General features: G+C 45.0%; 1 protein-coding gene across 1 annotated transcript in view; it reads right to left on the reverse strand.

Annotated features, from left to right (window-relative positions):
- Nucleotides 1-1,089: 1,089 nt before the first annotated feature.
- rbbp5 (retinoblastoma binding protein 5) overlaps nucleotides 1,090-20,235 on the reverse strand; it is a 37,488-nt gene continuing 18,342 nt past the window's right edge. The window contains 9 exon segments of the mRNA XM_084317194.1: nucleotides 1,090-1,737; nucleotides 5,379-5,621; nucleotides 10,224-10,453; nucleotides 13,112-13,181; nucleotides 17,517-17,634; nucleotides 18,650-18,721; nucleotides 19,874-19,939; nucleotides 19,945-19,987; nucleotides 19,989-20,024. Of these exon segments, the coding sequence (XP_084173320.1) occupies nucleotides 1,682-1,737; nucleotides 5,379-5,621; nucleotides 10,224-10,453; nucleotides 13,112-13,181; nucleotides 17,517-17,634; nucleotides 18,650-18,721; nucleotides 19,874-19,939; nucleotides 19,945-19,987; nucleotides 19,989-20,024 (934 nt within the window). The 3' untranslated portion in view covers nucleotides 1,090-1,681.

Below are 20,235 nucleotides of genomic sequence, written 5' to 3' on the forward strand. Positions count from 1 at the left end.
TAATGGGACTTTTGATCGACCAGGTACGGGGAATAGGGCCCAGGCTAAAACAGGGTCAATACTCAATACCAGGCTAAAACAGGGTCTATACCAGGCTAAACAGGGTGATATTGGGTCAATACCAGGCTAAAACAGGGTATCAGTATCAAAACAATTACCCAAAATACTCAAATCTGATACCAAGAGCCACAACATGGGACCGGTCAGGAATACAAGCATATTGGAGCCCTCTAGTGGTCGAACTCGAGACTACAGACTCTATACCATTTAGTAAAAGTAATGAACTGCATCAGTGTTCTGTGTGGTCATCATGATCCGTGCTGGCAGTGAAGAGGTGGCGCCGGGCTGGGGGATCTTTAGGTAGAAACACTGATCCTCCACTAGTCTGAAATGTTACGAGCAGGAGATAAGGACGTCAGAAGATAGAGAAGACAAATAAGCTAAACGAGTCAGGCTTTCCATTTAGATCCCTTTTTAGATCCTGATATGAATCTTTTTGTTTCACCTGTTGCATTAAATGTTGTTTTTAACCTGTAGCACTTTTGAGATAATAATAATAAACTATTTGTATAGAACCTTTCATACAAGAATTGCAGCTCAAAGTGCTTCACAGGAGTACAAATGCCAAATGTAAAGTACAATATAAATAAAACGTATTATTATTATTATTATTATTATTATCGTTTCTCACAGGAGATGCAGCTAAATCCAAGCACACATACACACAGACATTGCAAAATGAAATTCAAGAACTTTCAAGCACTTTCCTAAGCACTATTTTTCATTTTAAAAGGGCATTTAAAAGGATACAATTCCCTTTTAACCCTTTCACTGTCACACGACAGATTTACATTTGCGGAGCTAATGATGCTAATGATGGAGCATCGCCGTCGGTTGTGTGATAGTAAAGGGCTAACCTTCTGTATTGTCACAGTGAAAGGGTTAAACGGCTGTCATGTGGCAGTGAAAGGGTTAAATGCAGTTTTTTTAGAGAAAAAAATAATCTGATCCAATATGTATGGCTTAAAACCAATTTCCGACAGTTACATTTTACACACACACACAAAACCACCACACTGTGGGCCCATCCACCAAAAACATGAGAATGGTTTAATATGTATATATATATAAAAAAAAGTATACAACAAAAAGAGACAACATAGGTCCCCATAAAACAGTGTTTTAAAAGCACACTGGAGCAGGGGCCATCTTTTTTACTCCATTATACACACATCCTACAGGAGACACAGGAAAGACAGAGTGGCAGAGAGAGAGAGAGAGAAGTGATTCTATACTAAACTCGATGCTTCACTTCCTCCCTCGACTTGCTCACGATACTCATCAGAAAAGTGGAAAACGAGCCATTTTGTAACGCGTCCAGTCGGAAACATGATCATCATCATCATCAGTTCTCAGTTTCTGTTTGGAATAGGGGTGGGGTTGAGGGTGGGGCTGAGGGTGGGGCTTGGGTATCCATGACGACTAGGAGGGGGAACCCCCCCCCCCACACGGACAGACAGTCCACAGGCCGAAAGCTGACAGGGTCACGAGGTCACGACGGGTCTTCTGAGGGGAGCGGTGGTGTACAACGCCACGGCAAAAAGTCTCGAGGCGGAGAGGGGTTTAAGACGACGACAAGAGACATTTCATATCCTCCAGGGCCACAGGGGGGCGCTAGCGATCAGTCCATCTGTCCCCCTATGTCGTGCTGCTTGTAGGACTGAGAGACCAGGCTCCCTGTAGGAGGACATTAGAAGTAGAGTTAGAGGGACAGAGGACACGAGGACAGAGGAGACAAGGACAGACAGACGGCTCTCTCTGGTTTCTACAAGGTTCTGATTGTTAAAAAGAAATATATAAATATATATATTTGTTTTACTTTTTACTTAACTTTTTTAAATGATGACTATTCTGACTAGAGTTATTTTGTATGTTACAAGAGACTTTTAAGTTTAAGTCAAGCACTTTCATATAAGTTATGTTTAAGTTGAGCACTTTGATATAATATAGTTATGTTGTCTTTTTAAGAAAGAGTGCAATAAATGATTTTATTGGAAAAAATAAGAATCGTGTGAGAGAATCGTGATCTCAATTCTTAGGGAGAAAAATCGTGATTCACATTTTAGCAGGAATCGCGCAGCCCTGGTGGTCTGTCAGGGTACTACTAGGTACAGACTAGTGCACTGCAACCTTGCCCAAGCCCGGCGGGGCCCTACCCGACCCAACAGGTTCGGGCTGGGTAGGGCTTTGTTTTTAAATAAATAATTCGGGCTCGGCCGGGCCGGGCAGTGCCCTCTTTAAAAATATATATATATTTTTTTTATTGCGTCTTTTTTTTTCTTTTTTTTGCTCGCTATACTCATATAACTAGGGTTATAGGAGAACCTTACGCTTCTGTTTCATTTTCGCGTAACATAGTGCTGTCATCAGAGAGTGAAAGCCTCGTGTCTGAGGAGTCAAGATGTATAAGTTAACAGATAAAATAGTCAAGGGAAAGTTGCATTTTTGGAAACATTTGGATGTCTCCCTCCGCAGCCTGGAGGGATAACTCGAGGGGAGCGCGCGGCTCAGGTGGATGATGAACAAATTAACCAGACCGAAGTGGCATAGGTTGACGTTGGAATATAGCCAGTTGGCGAACGTTTTAATTTGTTCTTGGATGTATGTAGCCGGTTGGCGAAGTTTTGTTAACGTTGTTCAACGCGTTGCTGACATCAACACAGCGAAGTGGTGAGTTTGATTATTATTATTTGCTGGTGTGTGGGGTCGCTGCTGGCCTGTTCTGTTGCGCTTTCATTATATAATAAATGTTGCTCTGCTCGAAATCTCATTTCTGTTTTCCGTTTGTTTGTATAGTGACTGAGTAGGCTATTGTGTCGTGCGTGTGTGTCAAAGAAGATTCCATATAGCCTTCAAATACGTTTTACGAGGCTGCTGTGTGAGTCAACGCGAGCGCTGGGAAATAGAATTAGCGAAAAAGGCTATAGAATGGTTGTTATTTTTCAGCGTGATATGTGTTATTTAGTTAGACCTATTGGACATTTTCGTTTTTGTTTAATATTAAACAGTGTTAATAAACTAAAATAAAAATTTAGTTAATATATAAACAGTGTTTAGAATATTTAAAACAAAAACAAAAATTTAATATGTGGCTATATAATGAATGTTTCTTTAGTTTTCACTATCTGTTATTTACGTAGACCTATTGAACATTTTCGTTTTTGTTTATTTATTAAGTTCATATAAAACCGTGTTTAGAATATTTAAAACAAATACAAAAAAAATATATATTTTAATAATAATAATAATAATAATATTTTTTTTTTCGGGTTTTCACACAGGCTAGGGCTTAAAATATTATTTACAGTCGGGCTTATTTTCGGGCAGGGCCTAAAGTTCACGGGCTCGGGCAGGGCACGGGCTTCATTTTAAGGCCCTTGCAGACCACTAGTACAGACCAGCTGCCCAGCCCCCGTATGCTCGCCCACTAGCCTGACTGTCCTGATTGTGATTATGTGGTTATGTGATTTATGATTATGTATAATGTGTGCCTGCCTATACGGTGCTTATACATGTAAGGGCTTTGATTTGTCCCTGTACACTGTTTTTTTTTTAATTTCTTTTATAGATGCACGAATGCCTAGTGAGTGAATGTACAGAATATGTTTTAAACTGTTTTTATATTAGCTTTAATGTCCCTCTATTTTTCTGTTTATTTTCTGGCTTAAACATCTAGCCCAGGGACTACAACTGAAAACTAAGCAACCCTGCTAATGTTGGCATATTTACAGTTGTTTATTTAATTACAGTATTAATTTATAATTGTATAACTGTTGATTGATATGCACTGTCCCTGATCAAATAAACTGAGTAAACTAAACTAGGAGGGTGGTCTGTCAGTGTGCTGAGGTCAGTGTGAGTGGATGTTTGGAGTGGAGCTGCTTTAAGCATCAGTCAGAGCTAGCAAGCTAGCGGGATCGTTTAGCGTCAGAGCTAGCAAGCTAGCGGGATCGTTTAGCGCACCTCCGGACTTGCTTTAAGCATCAGTCAGAACTAGCAAGCTAGCGGGATCGTTCAGCGTCAGAGCTATCAAGCTAGCGGGATCGTTTAGCGCAGCTCCGGGCTTGCTTTAAGCATCAGTCAGAGCTAGCAAGCTAGCGGGATCGTTTAGCGCACCTCCGGACTTGCTTTAAGCATCAGTCAGAGCTAGCAAGCTAGCGGGATCGTTTAGCGCAGCTCCGGGCTGCCTCATTACTTTTATCAAACGGTTCGTGCGTTTTGCGAATCTGATTGGCCACTGACGTTTCTGGTCATGTGACATGTGCGCCCAATCGTGTGACGGCAAGTTCTTTGGACGGTTAAGCTTAGGCGCTCTTTCGAAGTTGGTTAAGGTTAGAGTTTGTCTTAGAGCAGGGCGATAGACCACCAGCCCTGATTCCAAACTCTAACCTTAACTAACTTCGAAAGAGTCGCCTAAGCTTAAAGGGGAACTCCAACATTTTGGGAAATTAGCTTATTTAACATCTTCCCTGGAGTTAGACAAGAAGATACATACCTTTTTTGTCTCTGTGCGTGCATTTTAGCTTTGGGAATAGACGCTCCGTTAGCATAGCTTAGCTTCATCACTGGAAGTGAGGCAGGACAGTAGCCTTACAGTGCCTTACAGTGTATTGCAAGGTCTGACATTGACCAAATTTGATATGCATGACCTTGGTGGGCTCTAGGTCAACTCCTGAAAAGGGGGTCAATGTCAGACCTTGCAATCAAAAGTTAGGGGGCGCACTGAAATTATGGCAAGGGTTATTAGCACCCTAACTTTTGATTGCAAAGTCTGACATTGACCCCCTTTTCAGGAGTTGACCTAGAGCCCACCAATGTCATGCATATCAAGTTTGGTCAATGTCAGACCTTGCAATACACTGTAAGGCACTGTAAGGCTACTGTCCTGCCTCACTTCCAGTGATGAAGCTAAGCTATGCTAACGGAGCGTCTATTCCCAAAGCTAAAATGCACGCACAGAGACAAAAAAGGTATGTATCTTCTTGTCTAACTCCAGGGAAGATGTTAAATAAGCGAATTTCCCAAAATGTTGGAGTTCCCCTTTAACCAGTGATAAACTAGGCGTTAGGTCGTTTGCAGGCTGTTCGACGCGGAAATGGGCTAAGACACTGCTCGTCATGCGATTGGGCGCACATGTCACATGACCAGAAACGTGCGTGGCCAATCAGAGCGCAAAACGGGAACGCGGAAACACAAACCGTTTGGTAAAAGCATAGACGCCTCCGGGCTTGCTTTAAGCATCAGTCAGAGCTAGCAAGCTAGCGGGATCGTTTAGCGCAGCTCCGGACTGGCCCGGCTTGGGGCGGTGGCATCCTTACCTGTGGCTGGGCCCCCCTCCGTTCTCCCCTTCATCCCTCCTCCTCCTCCTCCTCCTCCTCCTCCTCCTCCTCCTCCTCCCATCCCAGTGCTGCCCAGGGCCTCCAGGGGGTAGGAGGGCCGGTCGCCCCGGAAGGGCTTGGGCCGGAAGGGGGAGTCTTTGTCTTTACCTTTGCCTTTGGGACGACCCCCTGCCTTCTTTTTGGACTTGCCATCACCCTTTACGCCCAGCAAGGGGTGCACCTCTGATGGAGAGAGAGAGAGAGAGAGGGGGTATAGGGTGTTGAGAGAGAGAGATAGAGATAGAGAGAGGGGGGTATATAGAGTGTTGAGATAGAGAGAGATAGAGAGAGGGGGTATAGTGTTGAGAGAGAGTGTTACAAAGGGTCAGATTAAACCGAATATATATATTTATTGCTTGATATCCCTTGTATAATATTTGTATATCGTTTGATATCCCTTGTATATTATTTGTATATATACACGGAATGTCCCTTTGCCTGTGTACGGACCAGAGTGGTATTCGCTCTCCTATTGGACAGCGAACCCCTAGGCGCCAACGACCATACCCCCAATGGCAAGTTCAAAGACAACGCCAAGGCATGTCTCAACATGTCCAGGTTTGCGCAGTAATACGAGACAGAACTGAGGTTGGCACTAGATAATTCACCTTACGTATAAATACGGCGCAGGTGGAAACAGCAGCAGTTCATTCAGTTCATCGTTCGTTCATTACCAGTAAAGCCTTCACCACGAGTCAACGACCAAGTGAAGTGAGCAACTTTGCGTCTAAATAGAGCACTTAGAACATGTGCGAATAGGATAGTAAAGTGTCATAGTTTAGTGAAGTAACGTCGAGTTCAACCTAGTTTAATGTGAAGGATAGTACACCGGAGAACCTACACCGGCGAATGCAGAGCCTTTTCTGGCTGGATTATATTGCTTTGGTACTGTGGCTGCTGGAGCAGAGAACCGTCTACCCCACTGTCGTGTGGGATCTACCCCTGTGAGGAGCACCCTCGAGCCCACCTCTAGGACCAGAGGCTGGCTAGCTTTCATCCATGCTGTCGAGCATACTTGGATTATAGCTGTTGCTTTGTCTGCCGATCGAGGGGAGTACATGTACCGACTCCCGTAGCTGGAGCTTCTTTATTCCTCGTTGACCCAGACTTTGCACCCGAACATTCCTCTACCCTGCCGGCTTACAACCGGAGGGAACCCCCCAGTGTCTCCAGCTGATTACTAGTGTGCCTTATGTAATTGCTATGCTACAGGTGGCGTCAGTTATACCCATCTTACTATTCTCATGGACTTACGCTCTTGACTTACTTTAAGTGTTCTTCGCCTTACAAGCGCAAGTATAATTCTCAATCTGTAACCTACCGTTGCTTGCTCTAATAATAATAAATCCCTCTAACTAGAACTTTATGTGTCATTGCCGTATTCTTGTGTGGGTGTTCACCAGATATATCTATGTACTGTATGGCCAGTAATTAAAGTACATAACCAAGTAGTGGTTTAATAATACCATACTCTCAATACAGTCAGGGAATTGTACCCCTCAGTTACAGAGAGAGATAGAGATAGAGAGAGGGGGGTATATAGAGTGTTGAGATAGAGAGAGATAGAGAGGGGGTTATAGTGTTGAGAGAGAGAGAGGGGGTATAGTGTTTTGAGAGAGAAAGAGAGAGACAGAGACAGAGAGAGAGAGAGAGACCGAGAGAGAGCGAGAGAGAGAGAGCGAGAGAGAGAGAGCGAGAGAGAGAGAGAGAGAGAGAGAGAAAGTATAAGGGGTTATGAGTCAGGTTAACTGGCTGTTCAGCCGTTCCGTGGCCAGGTGTGTGTTATTCCCTCATTATTTCATTTACAAGGAGCAGATAAAAGGCCTAGAGTCAATTTAAAAGTGTGGTATTTCCATTTCCATTTGGGATCTGTTGCTGTCAACTCTCAATATGAGGTCCGAAGAGTTTCACTATCAGTGAAGCCAAGCCATCATTAGGCTGAACTAGGGCTGCAACTAATGACTATAATCTAAACAAACCCACCAGAGAGATAGCAAAAAACATTAGGTGTGGGGCCAAATCAACTGTTTGGTACATTTATTTTATTTTATTATTATTATGTTTTGGTAGATTTTTTATTGGTTTTTACTACCGGGCAGTCCGGTAGAGAGAGAGAGAGAGGACGAATGGGAAGACATTCGGCAAAGAACGCCGGGTCCGGGAATCGAACCCGGGTCTGCCGTGCCGCGACGCCTGTTTGGTACATTCTTAAAAAGAAAGAACGCACTGTTGAGCTCAGCAACACCAAAAGACCCGGGAGATCACGGAAAACAACTGTGGTGAAGAAGTCTTTCGCTGGTGAAGAAAAACCCCTTCACAACAGTTGGCCAGATTGTGTTCGTGTGCACATATTGCCATATGCAAATGTGCACAACATGGACACTCTAATAGTTTTTTAAACATTCATACATAAATTAACTAGGCCTGTCCCCGACTAAGGATTTGTATAGTCGACTTTGTTTGGCCAAAATTTGGCAATAGTCGAATGCAAAAAAAAAAAAATATATATATATATATATATATATATATATATATATTATAAAATTATTTTAAAATAATTCTTGGGGGGGATCATTCCATTTGGGCTGTGGGGGGTACTTAATGTCTGAAGGAGTCGACTGAAGGCTCCTTGTCCTCTGCGAAAGCATGCAATTGGTCCACTGATGGATACATCTTGATATTTGTCTAGTCTAGTGTGTTCATTAGATGGGTGAAATCCTCTTTCAGTGCCTCTGTGCCTGTTTTGTTAGGCAGTTAGCCTCGCTGGTATGTGCTCCATTAGCATTAGCCACGCTTATAGGCCTCTTTGCTTTTGGAAAGAATGATAAAAAAATATATATATAATATATTATTATTATATATATATTTTTTTTTGCATTCGACTAGGTTGCTAGTCGAATGTCCACACTAAAACGATTTTGGTCGTTAGGCCTGCCGCGATAAGCAATAAATCGATTAATTGCTGCGATAATTCAAATGAATGCAATGATTTTGACGGGCGCGATTAATTGCTATTTGCGCGTTTGTTTTAATGAGGCGGAACCAGTGCCGCTTGTCAGTCACTGTCCGTGTTGGGAGGCGGGCCGCTGACGTTACTAGAGTACAGCACGGGAGCTCCGTGGGGCAACGCCACAGCTTAACTACATTTCTCAATAGTGTTGCTCCTTTTAACCAAGTAGCATTATTTGTAGTGTAACGTTAGCTATTTTTAGACCCAAGTAGTTACTCGCTACTGCCCGGAGAAACTGGACTGCTAAATAAAGATGAAAGATAGAGCGTTGATTCTCATTCCATGCTAACAACATTAGCTAAATAGCTAACAAACGAAATACAACGTATAGCATAGCTACAAGTACAACACAGAATAACGTTAATACAATTACATGCATCATTGTTTACAATGAACGGGTGGGGCTAGTCAAAGGACTGGACACGGGGACAAGTTAAACATGAATTAATTTATTATAACACTCCGGTAGTTTCGAGTCGTGCTGCAGTGCTTACGCACCACAGCTATTCTATTATATACTGCTTTGACGCTTCCTCCTCATCGTTGATTGCCTGTAGTAGCTGCATCTAACGTTAGTAGCTAACGTTAAAACTAACCTAAAGTTAGTTGTTCACCAACAATCTCAACATTTGTTATTAGCTCAAAAACAACCGGACGAGACAAGTTGTCGGCTCATATGTTCTGCTTAGGATAATCACAACAATACTTCCGGTCCGGTCGGTGGGCTTCAAAATAAAAGTCTAAAACCGGAAAAGACGGAGCGGTGGGCTTCAAAATAAAAGTTTTGGGAAATAAATGTCTCAAAAAAAATTCTCTAACCGGTCGCAATAATATCGCTTATCGCGATATTTTCGGGGGCAATTAATCGCCCAGCAAAATGTGTTATCGTGGCAGGCCTATTGATTGGTCGTTTTAGGCAAAGTATTTGACCGTCTCCACCGTTCTGCCACACGTCCTGGCGGCCTGAAGACGGTACTTTTTGATACCAGCTTCCAGAGTGCGCAATTCTGAAGACGGCTGAAGGCGCATAGCATACCCCTTCAGTTGATCATGACAAATCCTCTCTTACCTTGACGATTAAAAAGCCTCCATAATTTAGTAGGGCTGACCCCTATTAGTCGATTAGTCGACTAAATGGTCGAAAGGAGCCGTAGTCGACTAGCCAACCTCTTAGTCGAATACAAAAAAATTAAAAAATAAAAAATAATTTATTTTTATCATTCTTTCCAAAAGAAAGGAGGCCTAGAAGCGTGGCTAACGCTAATGGCACGCATACCAGAGGCTAACTGCCTAAGAAAACAGGCACAGAGGCACTGAAAGAGGATTTCACCCATCTAATGAACACACTAGACTAGACAAATATCAAGATGTATGCATCAGTGGACCAATTGCATGCTTTTGCAGAGGACAAGAAGCCTTCCGTCGACTCCTTCAGACATTAAGCACCCCCCACAGCCCAAACGGAATGATAAAAAATGTTAAAAAAAAAATAGTCCACTAACGGCAAATTTTGGCCAATCATAGTCGACCATCCAAATCCTTAGTCGGGGACAGCCCTATAATTTAGTAAATAAAGCTGTAGCCAGCCAGCTAGCATTGATGCTATTCAAAATGCTATCCATATTAGCTACATAGGTTGCTAGAGGTTGGCAGTCGACTATGGCTCCTTTCGATTGATTAGTCGACTAGCCGAGGTCAAAGGTCAGCCCTAAAATGAACACAACATGTACGCTAACAACAACGACGACTACAGTGACTGGCACGTTGAGCCTCACCGTCGCTCGGCACCCCCTGCAGCTCGATGGTGGTAGTGCGCGTCTTCTTCTTGGCCGGCCCTCCCTCGGATGAGGGCTGCCGCTGCTTCTTGTCCCCAGAGGCCTCCTCCGGGGCGGCGGGCTGGGCGGCGGCGTCCGGCGGGGGGCCGAAGGGGTTCTCCTCGGGGTCCTCCACCTCGGGGGCGATGGGCAGGTAGAGCAGCGCCTTGTAGTCCTCCAGCTCCTCATCGCTGAGGGGGGGGGGGGGAGGAGGTGAGGAGGGGAGAGGAGAGGTGAGGTGAGGTGAGGAGGGGAGAGGTGGAGAGGAGGAGAGGAGAGGAGAAGAGGGGAGAGGTGAGGAAGGGAGAGGTGGAGAGGAGGAGAGGAGAGGAGGAGAGGTGAGGAGAGGAGAGGAGGGGAGAGGTGGAGAGGAGGAGAGGTGAGGAGCGGTGGAGAGGAGGAGAGGAGAGGAGAAGAGGGGAGAGGTGAGGAAGGGAGAGGTGGAGAGGAGGAGAGGAGAGGAGAGGAGAAGAGGTGAGGAGAGGAGAGGAGGGGAGAGGAGAGGAGGGGAGAGGTGGAGAGGAGGAGAGGTGAGGAGAGGAGCGGTGGAAAGGAGAGGAGAGGAGAGGTGAGGTGAGGTGAGGTGAGGAGAGAGAGGAGAGGAGAGGAGAGGAGAGGAGAGGAGAGGAGAGGAGAGGAGAGGAGAGGAGGGGAGCGGTGGAGAGGTGAGGAGAGGAGAGAGAGGAGAGGAGGGGAGCGGTGGAGAGGTGAGGAGAGGAGAGAGAGGAGAGGAGGGGAGAGGTGGAGAGGTGAGGAGAGGAGCGGTGGAGAGGTGAGGTGAGGAGAGAGAGGAGAGGAGAGGAGCGGTGAAGAGGAGAGGAGGGGAGAGGTGAGGAGAGGAGGTGAGGAGGGGAGAGGAGAGGAGAGGTGAGGAGAGGAGAGGAGGTGAGGAGGGGAGAGGTGAAGTGAGGAGAGGAGAGGAGAGGTGAGGAGAGGAGGTGAGGAGAGGTGAGGAGAGGAGAGGTGGAGAGGAGAGGAGAGGAGAGGAGAGGAGAGGTGAGAGGAGAGGGAGAGGAGAGGGAGAGGAGAGGAGGGGAGAGGAGAGGAGAGGAGAGGAGAGGAGAGGAGAGGAGAGGTGGAGAGGAGAGGAGAAGAGGTGAGGAGGGGAGAGGTGAGGAGAGGAGCGGTGGAGAGGAGAGGAGGGGAGGAGAGAGGAGAGGAGAGGAGAGGAGAGGAGAGGAGAGGAGAGGAGAGGAGAGGAGGAGAGGAGAGGAGAGGTGAGGAGGGGAGAGAGGAGAGGAGAGGAGAGGAGAGGAGAGGAGAGGAGAGGAGGAGAGGAGAGGAGAGGGAGAGGAGAGGAGGGGAGAGGTGGAGAGGTGAGGTGGGGAGAGGAGCGGTGGAGAGGAGAGGAGGGGAGGGGAGGGGAGAGGTGAGGTGAGGAGGGAGAGGTGAGGTGGAGAGGAGGGGAGGGGAGAGGTGAGGAGGGAGAGGTGAGGTGGAGAGGAGGAGAGGTGAGGTGAGGAGAGGTGGAGAGGAGAGGAGGGGAGAGGAGAGGAGGGGAGAGGAGAGGTGAAGTGAGGAGAGGAGAGGAGAGGAGAGGAGAGGAGAGGAGAGGAGAGGAGAGGAGAGGAGGGGAGAGGAGAGGTGAAGTGAGGAGAGGTGAGGAGAGGAGGGGAGAGGAGAGGTGAAGTGAGGTGAGGAGAGGAGAGGAGGGGAGAGGTAAGGTAAGGTACGGTAAGGTAAGATACGGTAAGGTAATATAGGGTAAGGTAAGGTAAGGTAAGGTTAGGTTAGGTAAGGTAAGGTAAGATAAGGTAAGGTAAGATAGGGTAAGGTAAGGTTAGGTTAGGTAAGGTAAGGTAATCACAGACGTTTCGACACAACGGTGTCTTCTTCAGAGTGAATAGTAATAAAACACTATATTGTGTTGTTTTCCTTGTTAACACTTTGGTTGCCAAAAACGAGAATTCTCGTTTCTGGGCCCCAACCATTCAGTGCCATAAACGAAGATTCTCGTTTCTGGGTCGTTTTTCCGATTTTAATACCCTATTCAATCTCAGGGATCTGTGTGTTGCCTGAAAAATGCATACTGGGAATCCGAAGATGCAGTACCGGCCGCATCCTACCAGGCGGCGGTATCGAGCACCATTTCTAACATTGTATCCTGGGCTGTGGGATGGCTCTAGGTCTCGGATAAAAATTTTCCTTCTCGGGCGAGGCGCACAGTTCTGCCGGTTACATTGAAGCCTGTCAACTATGCCCGATCCATATGTTATGGTCGATTATGCCGTCGAGCAAATGGGCATTGGATCTACCAGATGGCGATCAAGAAATTGGAATATTCTTTTTGGATTACTCCCGGCCACAGGTAAGGGCGATTTGACGTCAATTCTAGCTTGATCCTGCAATGCCTTTACACCGATCGGGCTGATAACGGTTTTTAGTGTTCAATGCGAATGCCGTTACTGACTATAAAATAATCAGAAACGACCCTTTCATGCATTCATGATGGAACATAATACCTATGATGTAGATTTGAATCCGGAACAATAGCGGGTTCAGGGAAGAAACGCTAGCGTCTACGATGTAATCGACGTGTAGGGCTATAACTCAGCATTTCATGAATTACACTAGACCGCTCTAAAACCATACTTATATTCACCACGGTATAACACGGGAACGTATGGATGGATTTTTTTTTGATTTTTTTGCATCTTGACCGGAAGAAACCCAGTGTCAAATGACTATAGTATTGTATCCATAGCTATAATATAGAATATAGTTATAGCTCTACAAACAAGGTGACGGACTACATTGGTTTAATGGGTGGCATGAGGCTATGCTCTTCCCGTAAGAGGCGTGGCACAGAATGTGTTAAACGGACGTCAGTGCAATGCGTCGTCCTTCACCTGCTGCAGAAAGCGATGATGGGGTCGACCGTGGTCACGTCCACCTCCTCGTCCTCCGCGGCGTCCGCTCCTGGGAGACAACACACACACAGATAAACTCCCACAGACGTTGCAAAATGAAATTCACGGACTTTGAAGTACTTTTCCAAGCACTATTTGTCATTTTAAGGGCATTTGAATGGATACAATTCACTTTTAAATGTTGTTTCTTTTTATAGAAGAAAAACATCTTATCCAATATGTATGGCTTAAAAGTTTAACCAATTCTGACAATTAGTTAGACTTTAAATAAATAAAAAATAATAATGTCTTCGATTCAGATTTTTTTTTTATCATGGATGAACAAAACGTTCAATTTCAATTTCATTTGATTTGAATTTCAAGGACCTTTTAACACTTTGGTTGCCTAAGGTTAAATTAATGATATACCATAGATTGCCAGCGCTATTTGTCTATGGAGAAAGTCCCCTTCTTTGCAGGGCTATAACTTTTTAAATTCTATTGCTACATTGCCATTATTAGGGCCCATTCAAAGTCCTATATGTATTGTTCATTGTGTAGCAACGTTAAACTTTTTCATTCACATATTCATAGTAAAGTATGGTCTAATGTATAAGTATGTTTTCATCTCTTTCTGCAGCTTTCTCCAGAACGTGATATATAGCCCCAAATGCATTATATTGATGATGAAATACAGTTTGATGGCAATCAGCGCGATATAAAAAATTCCAACTAGACGTACTTCTAGAAGTTACTACATGTCATCTGATGTTGACCGGATGGGCGAGGGGGCGTTTATAATTCCGTGGGCAGCGTTATACCAATCATCTAATGTGGGTCAAATGTTGATAATAGCAGTTATTATCGAAGACGGTAACGTTACACGCTGAAACTCACCCCAGTCTCCGCGCGCCGTTGGGCGATCATCGTCGAGTAGAAATTTTATCATTATGGGATATATTATTACCCGGTCCATCTCCAGCTTGTATAATGGTATATACGTCCAAATCATGTTGTTTATCGAGTTATTGGCAATCGATCGCTATGTAGAGTGACGAGCTAGAGTCACGGGACATGTACCGAGTGGCCGGAAGCAATACGGACGTCTAGCAAAACCTCTAGTGCGCTTCCTGTTAATCGCTTGCGCCGATCGGCCACCAGATGGCGCTCCTGAACCGCCAGAGAGCTCAGTGGGTCCTGCTGGTGAATCTCAGGCCAGCGGAGGGACATTATGAATCCGATCGCAGATTTTTGAAATATTGATATAAAGACGACGTACAGCGTCCCCCGGCAACTTTAGCATGGCCAGCAAAGACGTCTAAAGACGCCCCCTGGCAGTCAAAGTGTTAAGCACCTTGTTAAAAGATGGGCTGTTTTCAAGGAATTCCAGGCCTTGATTTTTTTTTTTTTTTTAGCGTTCAAGGACTTCAAGGACCTTGTGCGAACCCTGAATAAATACTGTCCAGCGTTGCCCACAGGGGCTGAGGTTATCTGTAGAAGCCAGTAAGACTCACGGAGAGAGAGAGAGAGAGAGAGAGAGGGGGGGGCTGGACTGTGTGCACGCAACACAATATATATCATATTAAATAGCTTGGTGAATCTCTTCTGCAGCAGGGTCTGATATGAGGTCGGTCCACTATGAATAGAAGATGCATGAGAAGCACAGCGGAGCAAATTAAGAGAAACGGTTACAGAGGGTGATGTTGGGTCGTGGCAGGAGCTGGGGGTTAACCCTTTCACTGCCACACTACAGAAGGTTAACCCTTTCACTGTGACAATACAGAAGGTGGACCGTCCCACGATCCCCAGACCACCGCCCCGCGAGCCCCAGACCACCGCCCCGCGAGCCCCAGACCACCATCCCGCGAGCCCCAGACCACCGCCCCGCGAGCCCCAGACTCTGGGGAGCCTCTGGGGCTCGCGGGACGGTGGTCTGCGGCTCGCGGGACGGTCCACACCCCGCTATCAGTGTTCTTCTTCCCCGCCAATGAAGTATTCACCCAAAGACCCGTGGCAACAACTACCGCACTACTGGTAGAATAAGTGCCGAGAACCGTGGGAAGTGATGCAAACTGTCTTGTCGTGTTGATGCACGGTGAAATGGTAGTATATTGAGCAAGTAGTTAGGCGATAGTAGGGCTAACGCGATTGGGCGCTGAGAGGCCAATCAGGGCGCGCAAACCGAACGCGGAAGGACAACTGCCTTGGGTAAAGTATTCACGCAAACAGGCGCCCCGACCGACCAGTAGGAGTCGCAGTTTACAACGACCAGGATACATACCCCACCGGCTTCCCACCCGCTAAAACACTGCCAATTAACACTTTAATCGCAGATGACGTGTTTAGACGTCATTCCTAGCCATGCTCATTCTGCCGAAGACGCCGTAACTCGTCTTTGATGTCAATATTTCAAAAATCTGTGATCGAAATCATATTTCTCCTCCGGGGTCCTGAGATATACTGCTGATCTCCACTCAACTCTCTAGCGGTTCAAGAGCGCCATCTGGTGGCCGATCGGCAGATCGCCAACAGGAAGTGACTCGTCAAACAGGAAGTGCTCATCCATAAATCGTCCGGGCACTCGCGATCATTAGCAGGACTCTATCTCAACACACTGGATAATCAATCGCTCGCCCTAACTCAATAAACAACGTTATTTGGACGTATATAGTATTATACAACCTGGAAATGGTTCATCAGGATCAACATCCCATAATCGAAAACTGTCTACTCCAAGCTGATCGTCCAACGGCGCGAGGAAGATACGGTGAGTTTCAACGTTATTTTCTAACGTCTTCTATACTAACTGATCTGATGATCATATGACCCACACTAGATGAATGGTATAACGTTGCCCACGGAATTATAAATGTTCTAGAAGTACCTCCAGTTGAAATTTTTCATCTGGCACTGATCGCTACCAAACTGTATTTGATCATCAATATAGTGCATTTGGAGCTATAAATAAAGTTCTGGAGAAAGCTGCAGAAAACGATAAAAACATACTTATACTTTAGACCGTATTTTAGTATGAATATGTGAATGAAAAAGTATAACATTGATACACCCTGAACAATACATATAGGACATTGAATGGGCCATAATAATGTCAATTTAGCAATATAATTTAAAAAAGTTATAGCCCTGCAAAGAAGGGGAACTTCTCCATAGACAAATAGAGCTGGCTAGGGATGGTAAATTATGAATTTAACCATGGCGATCAAAATGTTAATAATAATAATAATAATAATAATAATAATAATAATAATAATAATAATAATAATAATAATAACTTCGTTTTATATAGCGCCTTTCAGAGGACCCAAGGTCGCATTACATAAGGGGGGGGGGGGGGGGGGGAGAGATGACAAATTAACAAACATAGTGGACAGACACAACATATAAAGTGAGAATTTGTGTTAGTAGGGACGACTGACCAAGCCGGAGGTACCGCTGACAGCTGGATTCGATCCCAGAGGCTCTGCGGTGGTAGGCGAGTGCTTAGTCCACTGCGCTACCCAGCCGCTCCTTATATAGATATTTTACCGCGTTGCTTTTAATTGTATGAATAAAGAACATTATTATTTAGAGTCGCTGGATTCTTCTCATTCGACAAGGAAAGGAATTGTTAAGAAGTGTTGTTTTGGACTTTGGGTCTCAGCGGCCGAGAGAGTAAAGGCCACAATCTAGCAGCGGAGCGGGGTCGGGGTGTTGGTCCTGGGGGGTCCGGGGGGTGGGAGAGAGACGCACTTTTTAAAGACGCACTTCAACCATTATCTGAAATGAAAAGAAAAATATCTAACCCTAACTAACCTTACTGTCATGCACTTGTCCTAATAAACTAACCTACACTGTAGCACTCAACATGTTGATGAACATTGTTACTCAGCTGATAGAGTTGTCCTTCATGATGACTTGTCCTACAGAACTTGTAAGTCGCTTTGGATAAAGGCGTTCAGCTAAACGACTAAATGAAATGAGAGGAATTGTCTTTTGTGGCGTCTATTGTGGTGTCTGTAATAGTATAAGTAGATTTTTTTATGTTATGTTCTGTGTTTATTATTTTTGTTATTGCTAATGTCATTGTTGTTATCATTATTGTGGTATTGTGAGGTCTTGTTATTGTATCGTGTGTGTCTTGTTTTATGTATACAAATACATATATATTTGTTTAACCCTTTCACGGCCACACAACAGAAGTTAACCCTTTACTATCACACAACCGACGGCGATGCTCCATCATTAGCATCATTAGCTGGAGCATCGCCGTCGGTTGTGTGATAGTAAAGGGCTAACCTTCTGTATTGTCACAGTGAAAGGGTTAACCGGCTGTCGTGTGGCAGTGAAAGGGTTTTTAAGAAGTGTTGTTTTTAAAACCACGTTGACAGAAACCACCGGTATCTACCCGTCTGCTCCGGTTCGCTCTTGTCCTCGTCCTCGATGTCGAACTCGGACTCCCTCTCCTCGTACTCCACGTTCTCGTCCAGCTCTTTGAAGTCCGGGGCGAATGCACTCCAGTTTTCCTACAGGATGTAAAAACGGATAAATAAATGCAGATATATTTCTTCATTGGGCTATATAATCTACAATGCCAGTGTTGTAGTATGGCGGTTTTTTTCGACTGTATTTAGTTTTCCAGTACAAATAGATTAGATTCAAATTAGGGATGTTCGATATTGGCTTGTTTACCGATACCGATATACCCGATATTGTCCAACTCTTAATTTCCGATACCGATATCAACCAATACCGATATATGCAGCCCCCCCCACCCCCCCCCCCCCCCCCCCCCCCCAAAAACGGAATAATTTCAGGTAATTAACATTACATATCTCTTGTCGTGGAATTAACACAACATTATGCATACTTTTGACAATAAATAAAACCAGAATTTATTCTTACTTGCTTGCCTGGGTAAATAAAGGTTAAATAAATGTAAAGAAAACCGATACCGATATCACACTTTAATGCCAATATCGGTAGGCCGATAATATCGGACATCCCTAATTCAAATGTATTGTCATCATTCAGCACAAGTACAGTACAATGGAAATAAGTTTGGCGTCCAACCAGTGCAAATGTAACAGTAAAGTGCAACAGTAATATACAATGTACAGGAGATTAAACTGTGTATAAAATATATAAATTAGTACTACTGAGTAAGAGTACTAATCGGAATTATGTACAGAGTTGTAGTATTATTATGTACAGTGATACAGGTATAAAGACACTATGGTAGTAAGTCATACTGGCCAGCAGCGTAACTAGTAAGAGTAGGGAAGGGATATGTACAGATATAGATGATATAGTATCTACAGATATGTAAAAAGGATTATGTGTACAGACGACATATTACAATGTGATATGACATTCTTATGCCGTTATCTTATAATACAATGAACTCAAACGCCGCCCTCTTTTCTTGATCCTCCAATCACAACGTCAGTCCGAGGAAAGCAACAGCTGTGATTGGCAGGATAATGAAAAGAGGGCTGTGCTTGAGACAGGTCTCCACTAGCGTCTGGTTCCATTACTCACCACTTGGTTCTGAGCCCAGATGGACACCACTCCACTGGAGATGGAGGCGATGATTGGTCGCACCGGATGCCACTGGGGGTCAAAGGTCAGAGTTCAAGATTTAACATGCCATTCACTGATTTACACGTTTCTGACGGCCACCCGTTGAGTGCCATTCACGTGTTAACACGTTTCTGGATCGTTTTTCATTTTTTTTCCGATTTTACTACCCGATTCATTCTCAGGGTGCCGTGTGTCGGCTGAAAATGCATACTGGGAATCCGAAGGTGCAGTACCGGCCACATCCTACCAGGCGGCGGTATCAAGCTACATTTCTAACACTGTATCCTCTGCTGTGGAAAATGTATTTCATTCTATTGTTCTCGGGAAGCGGCACAGTCCAGCCGGTCACATCGAAGCCCGTCAATTATGCTTGATCCATATGTTATGGTCGTTTATAACGTAGATCAAATGGGGATTGGATCGACCAGATGGCGATCAAGAAATTGGAATATTCTTTTGGATTACTTTCGGCCAAAGGTAAGGGCGATTCGACGTCAATTTTAGCTTGATCCTGCAATGCTTTCATACCGATCGGGCTGATAACCGTTTTTAGTGTTCAATGCGAATGCGCTACCGACGCTCGAATAATCAGAACCCCCCCCCTTTCATGCGGCAAACCACTAAATGACAATTAAGCTGTTATGAGTTCCTGTGTTATGATTAGGAGAGCAGCAGGTAGTAATTAGGGTCTGTGAATTCAGGGTGTCTACATTTATCAGCAAGTTAAATTCAAGACCTTTTAATGCCACCCTTTAATTAAATGTAAAGGCAATTTGCAATAAAGATAAGCACTAAGCAATAAGTTGGAGGAGGAACAGGAAGAGGAGAGTGAAGAGGAGGGTGAGAGGAGGAAGAGGAGTAGAAGGAAGAGGAGGAAGATGAGGAAGAGGAGGATGAAGAGGAGTAGGAGAAGGAAGATGAGGAAGAGGAGGGTGAATAGGAGAAGGAAGAGGAGAGGAGTAGAAGGAAGAGGAGGAAGATGAGGAAGAGGAGTGTGAAGAGGAGTAGGAGAAGGAAGAGGAAGAGGAGGAAGAGGAGTGTGAAGAAGAGGATGAATAGTATGAGAGGAAGAGGAGGATGAAGAGTAGGGTGAAGAAGAGCAGGAAGAGGAAGAGGAGGAAGATGAGGAAGAGGAGTAGGAGGAGTAGGAGGAGGAAGAGGAGGATGAGCAGGTGTCCTCACAGCCACGTCCAGCAGCAGTTCTCCTCTGGTTCCATGCAGGATCTTGACCAGGTTACCGATGCTCTTCTCCAGATGTAGAGCGCATGCTGCCTGGCCGAGCCGGCCACGATGTACTCCCGTCCCCAGAGAACAGCAGCGCTTCCAGGGTGTCCTGGGGAGGAGAGGCGGGGTAGAGCAGGGAGGTGAGCAGGTGCCAGCGGTTATTACTTCTGGACTAGTGCAGACTAGGGATGGTTATTCAAATATTAAAAATGACATTCAGGCAAAAGACAATGTGGCAAACAATATCAGGTTAACCAAAATGTTTTCAATCGAATAATCTAAATATTGATACGACTTCAAATCCCCATCCCTGGTACCGA

This window comes from Notolepis coatsorum (genome assembly GCF_963971535.1).
Source record: "Notolepis coatsorum genome assembly, chromosome: 6".
Classification (NCBI taxonomy): Eukaryota; Metazoa; Chordata; class Actinopteri; order Aulopiformes; family Paralepididae; genus Notolepis; species Notolepis coatsorum.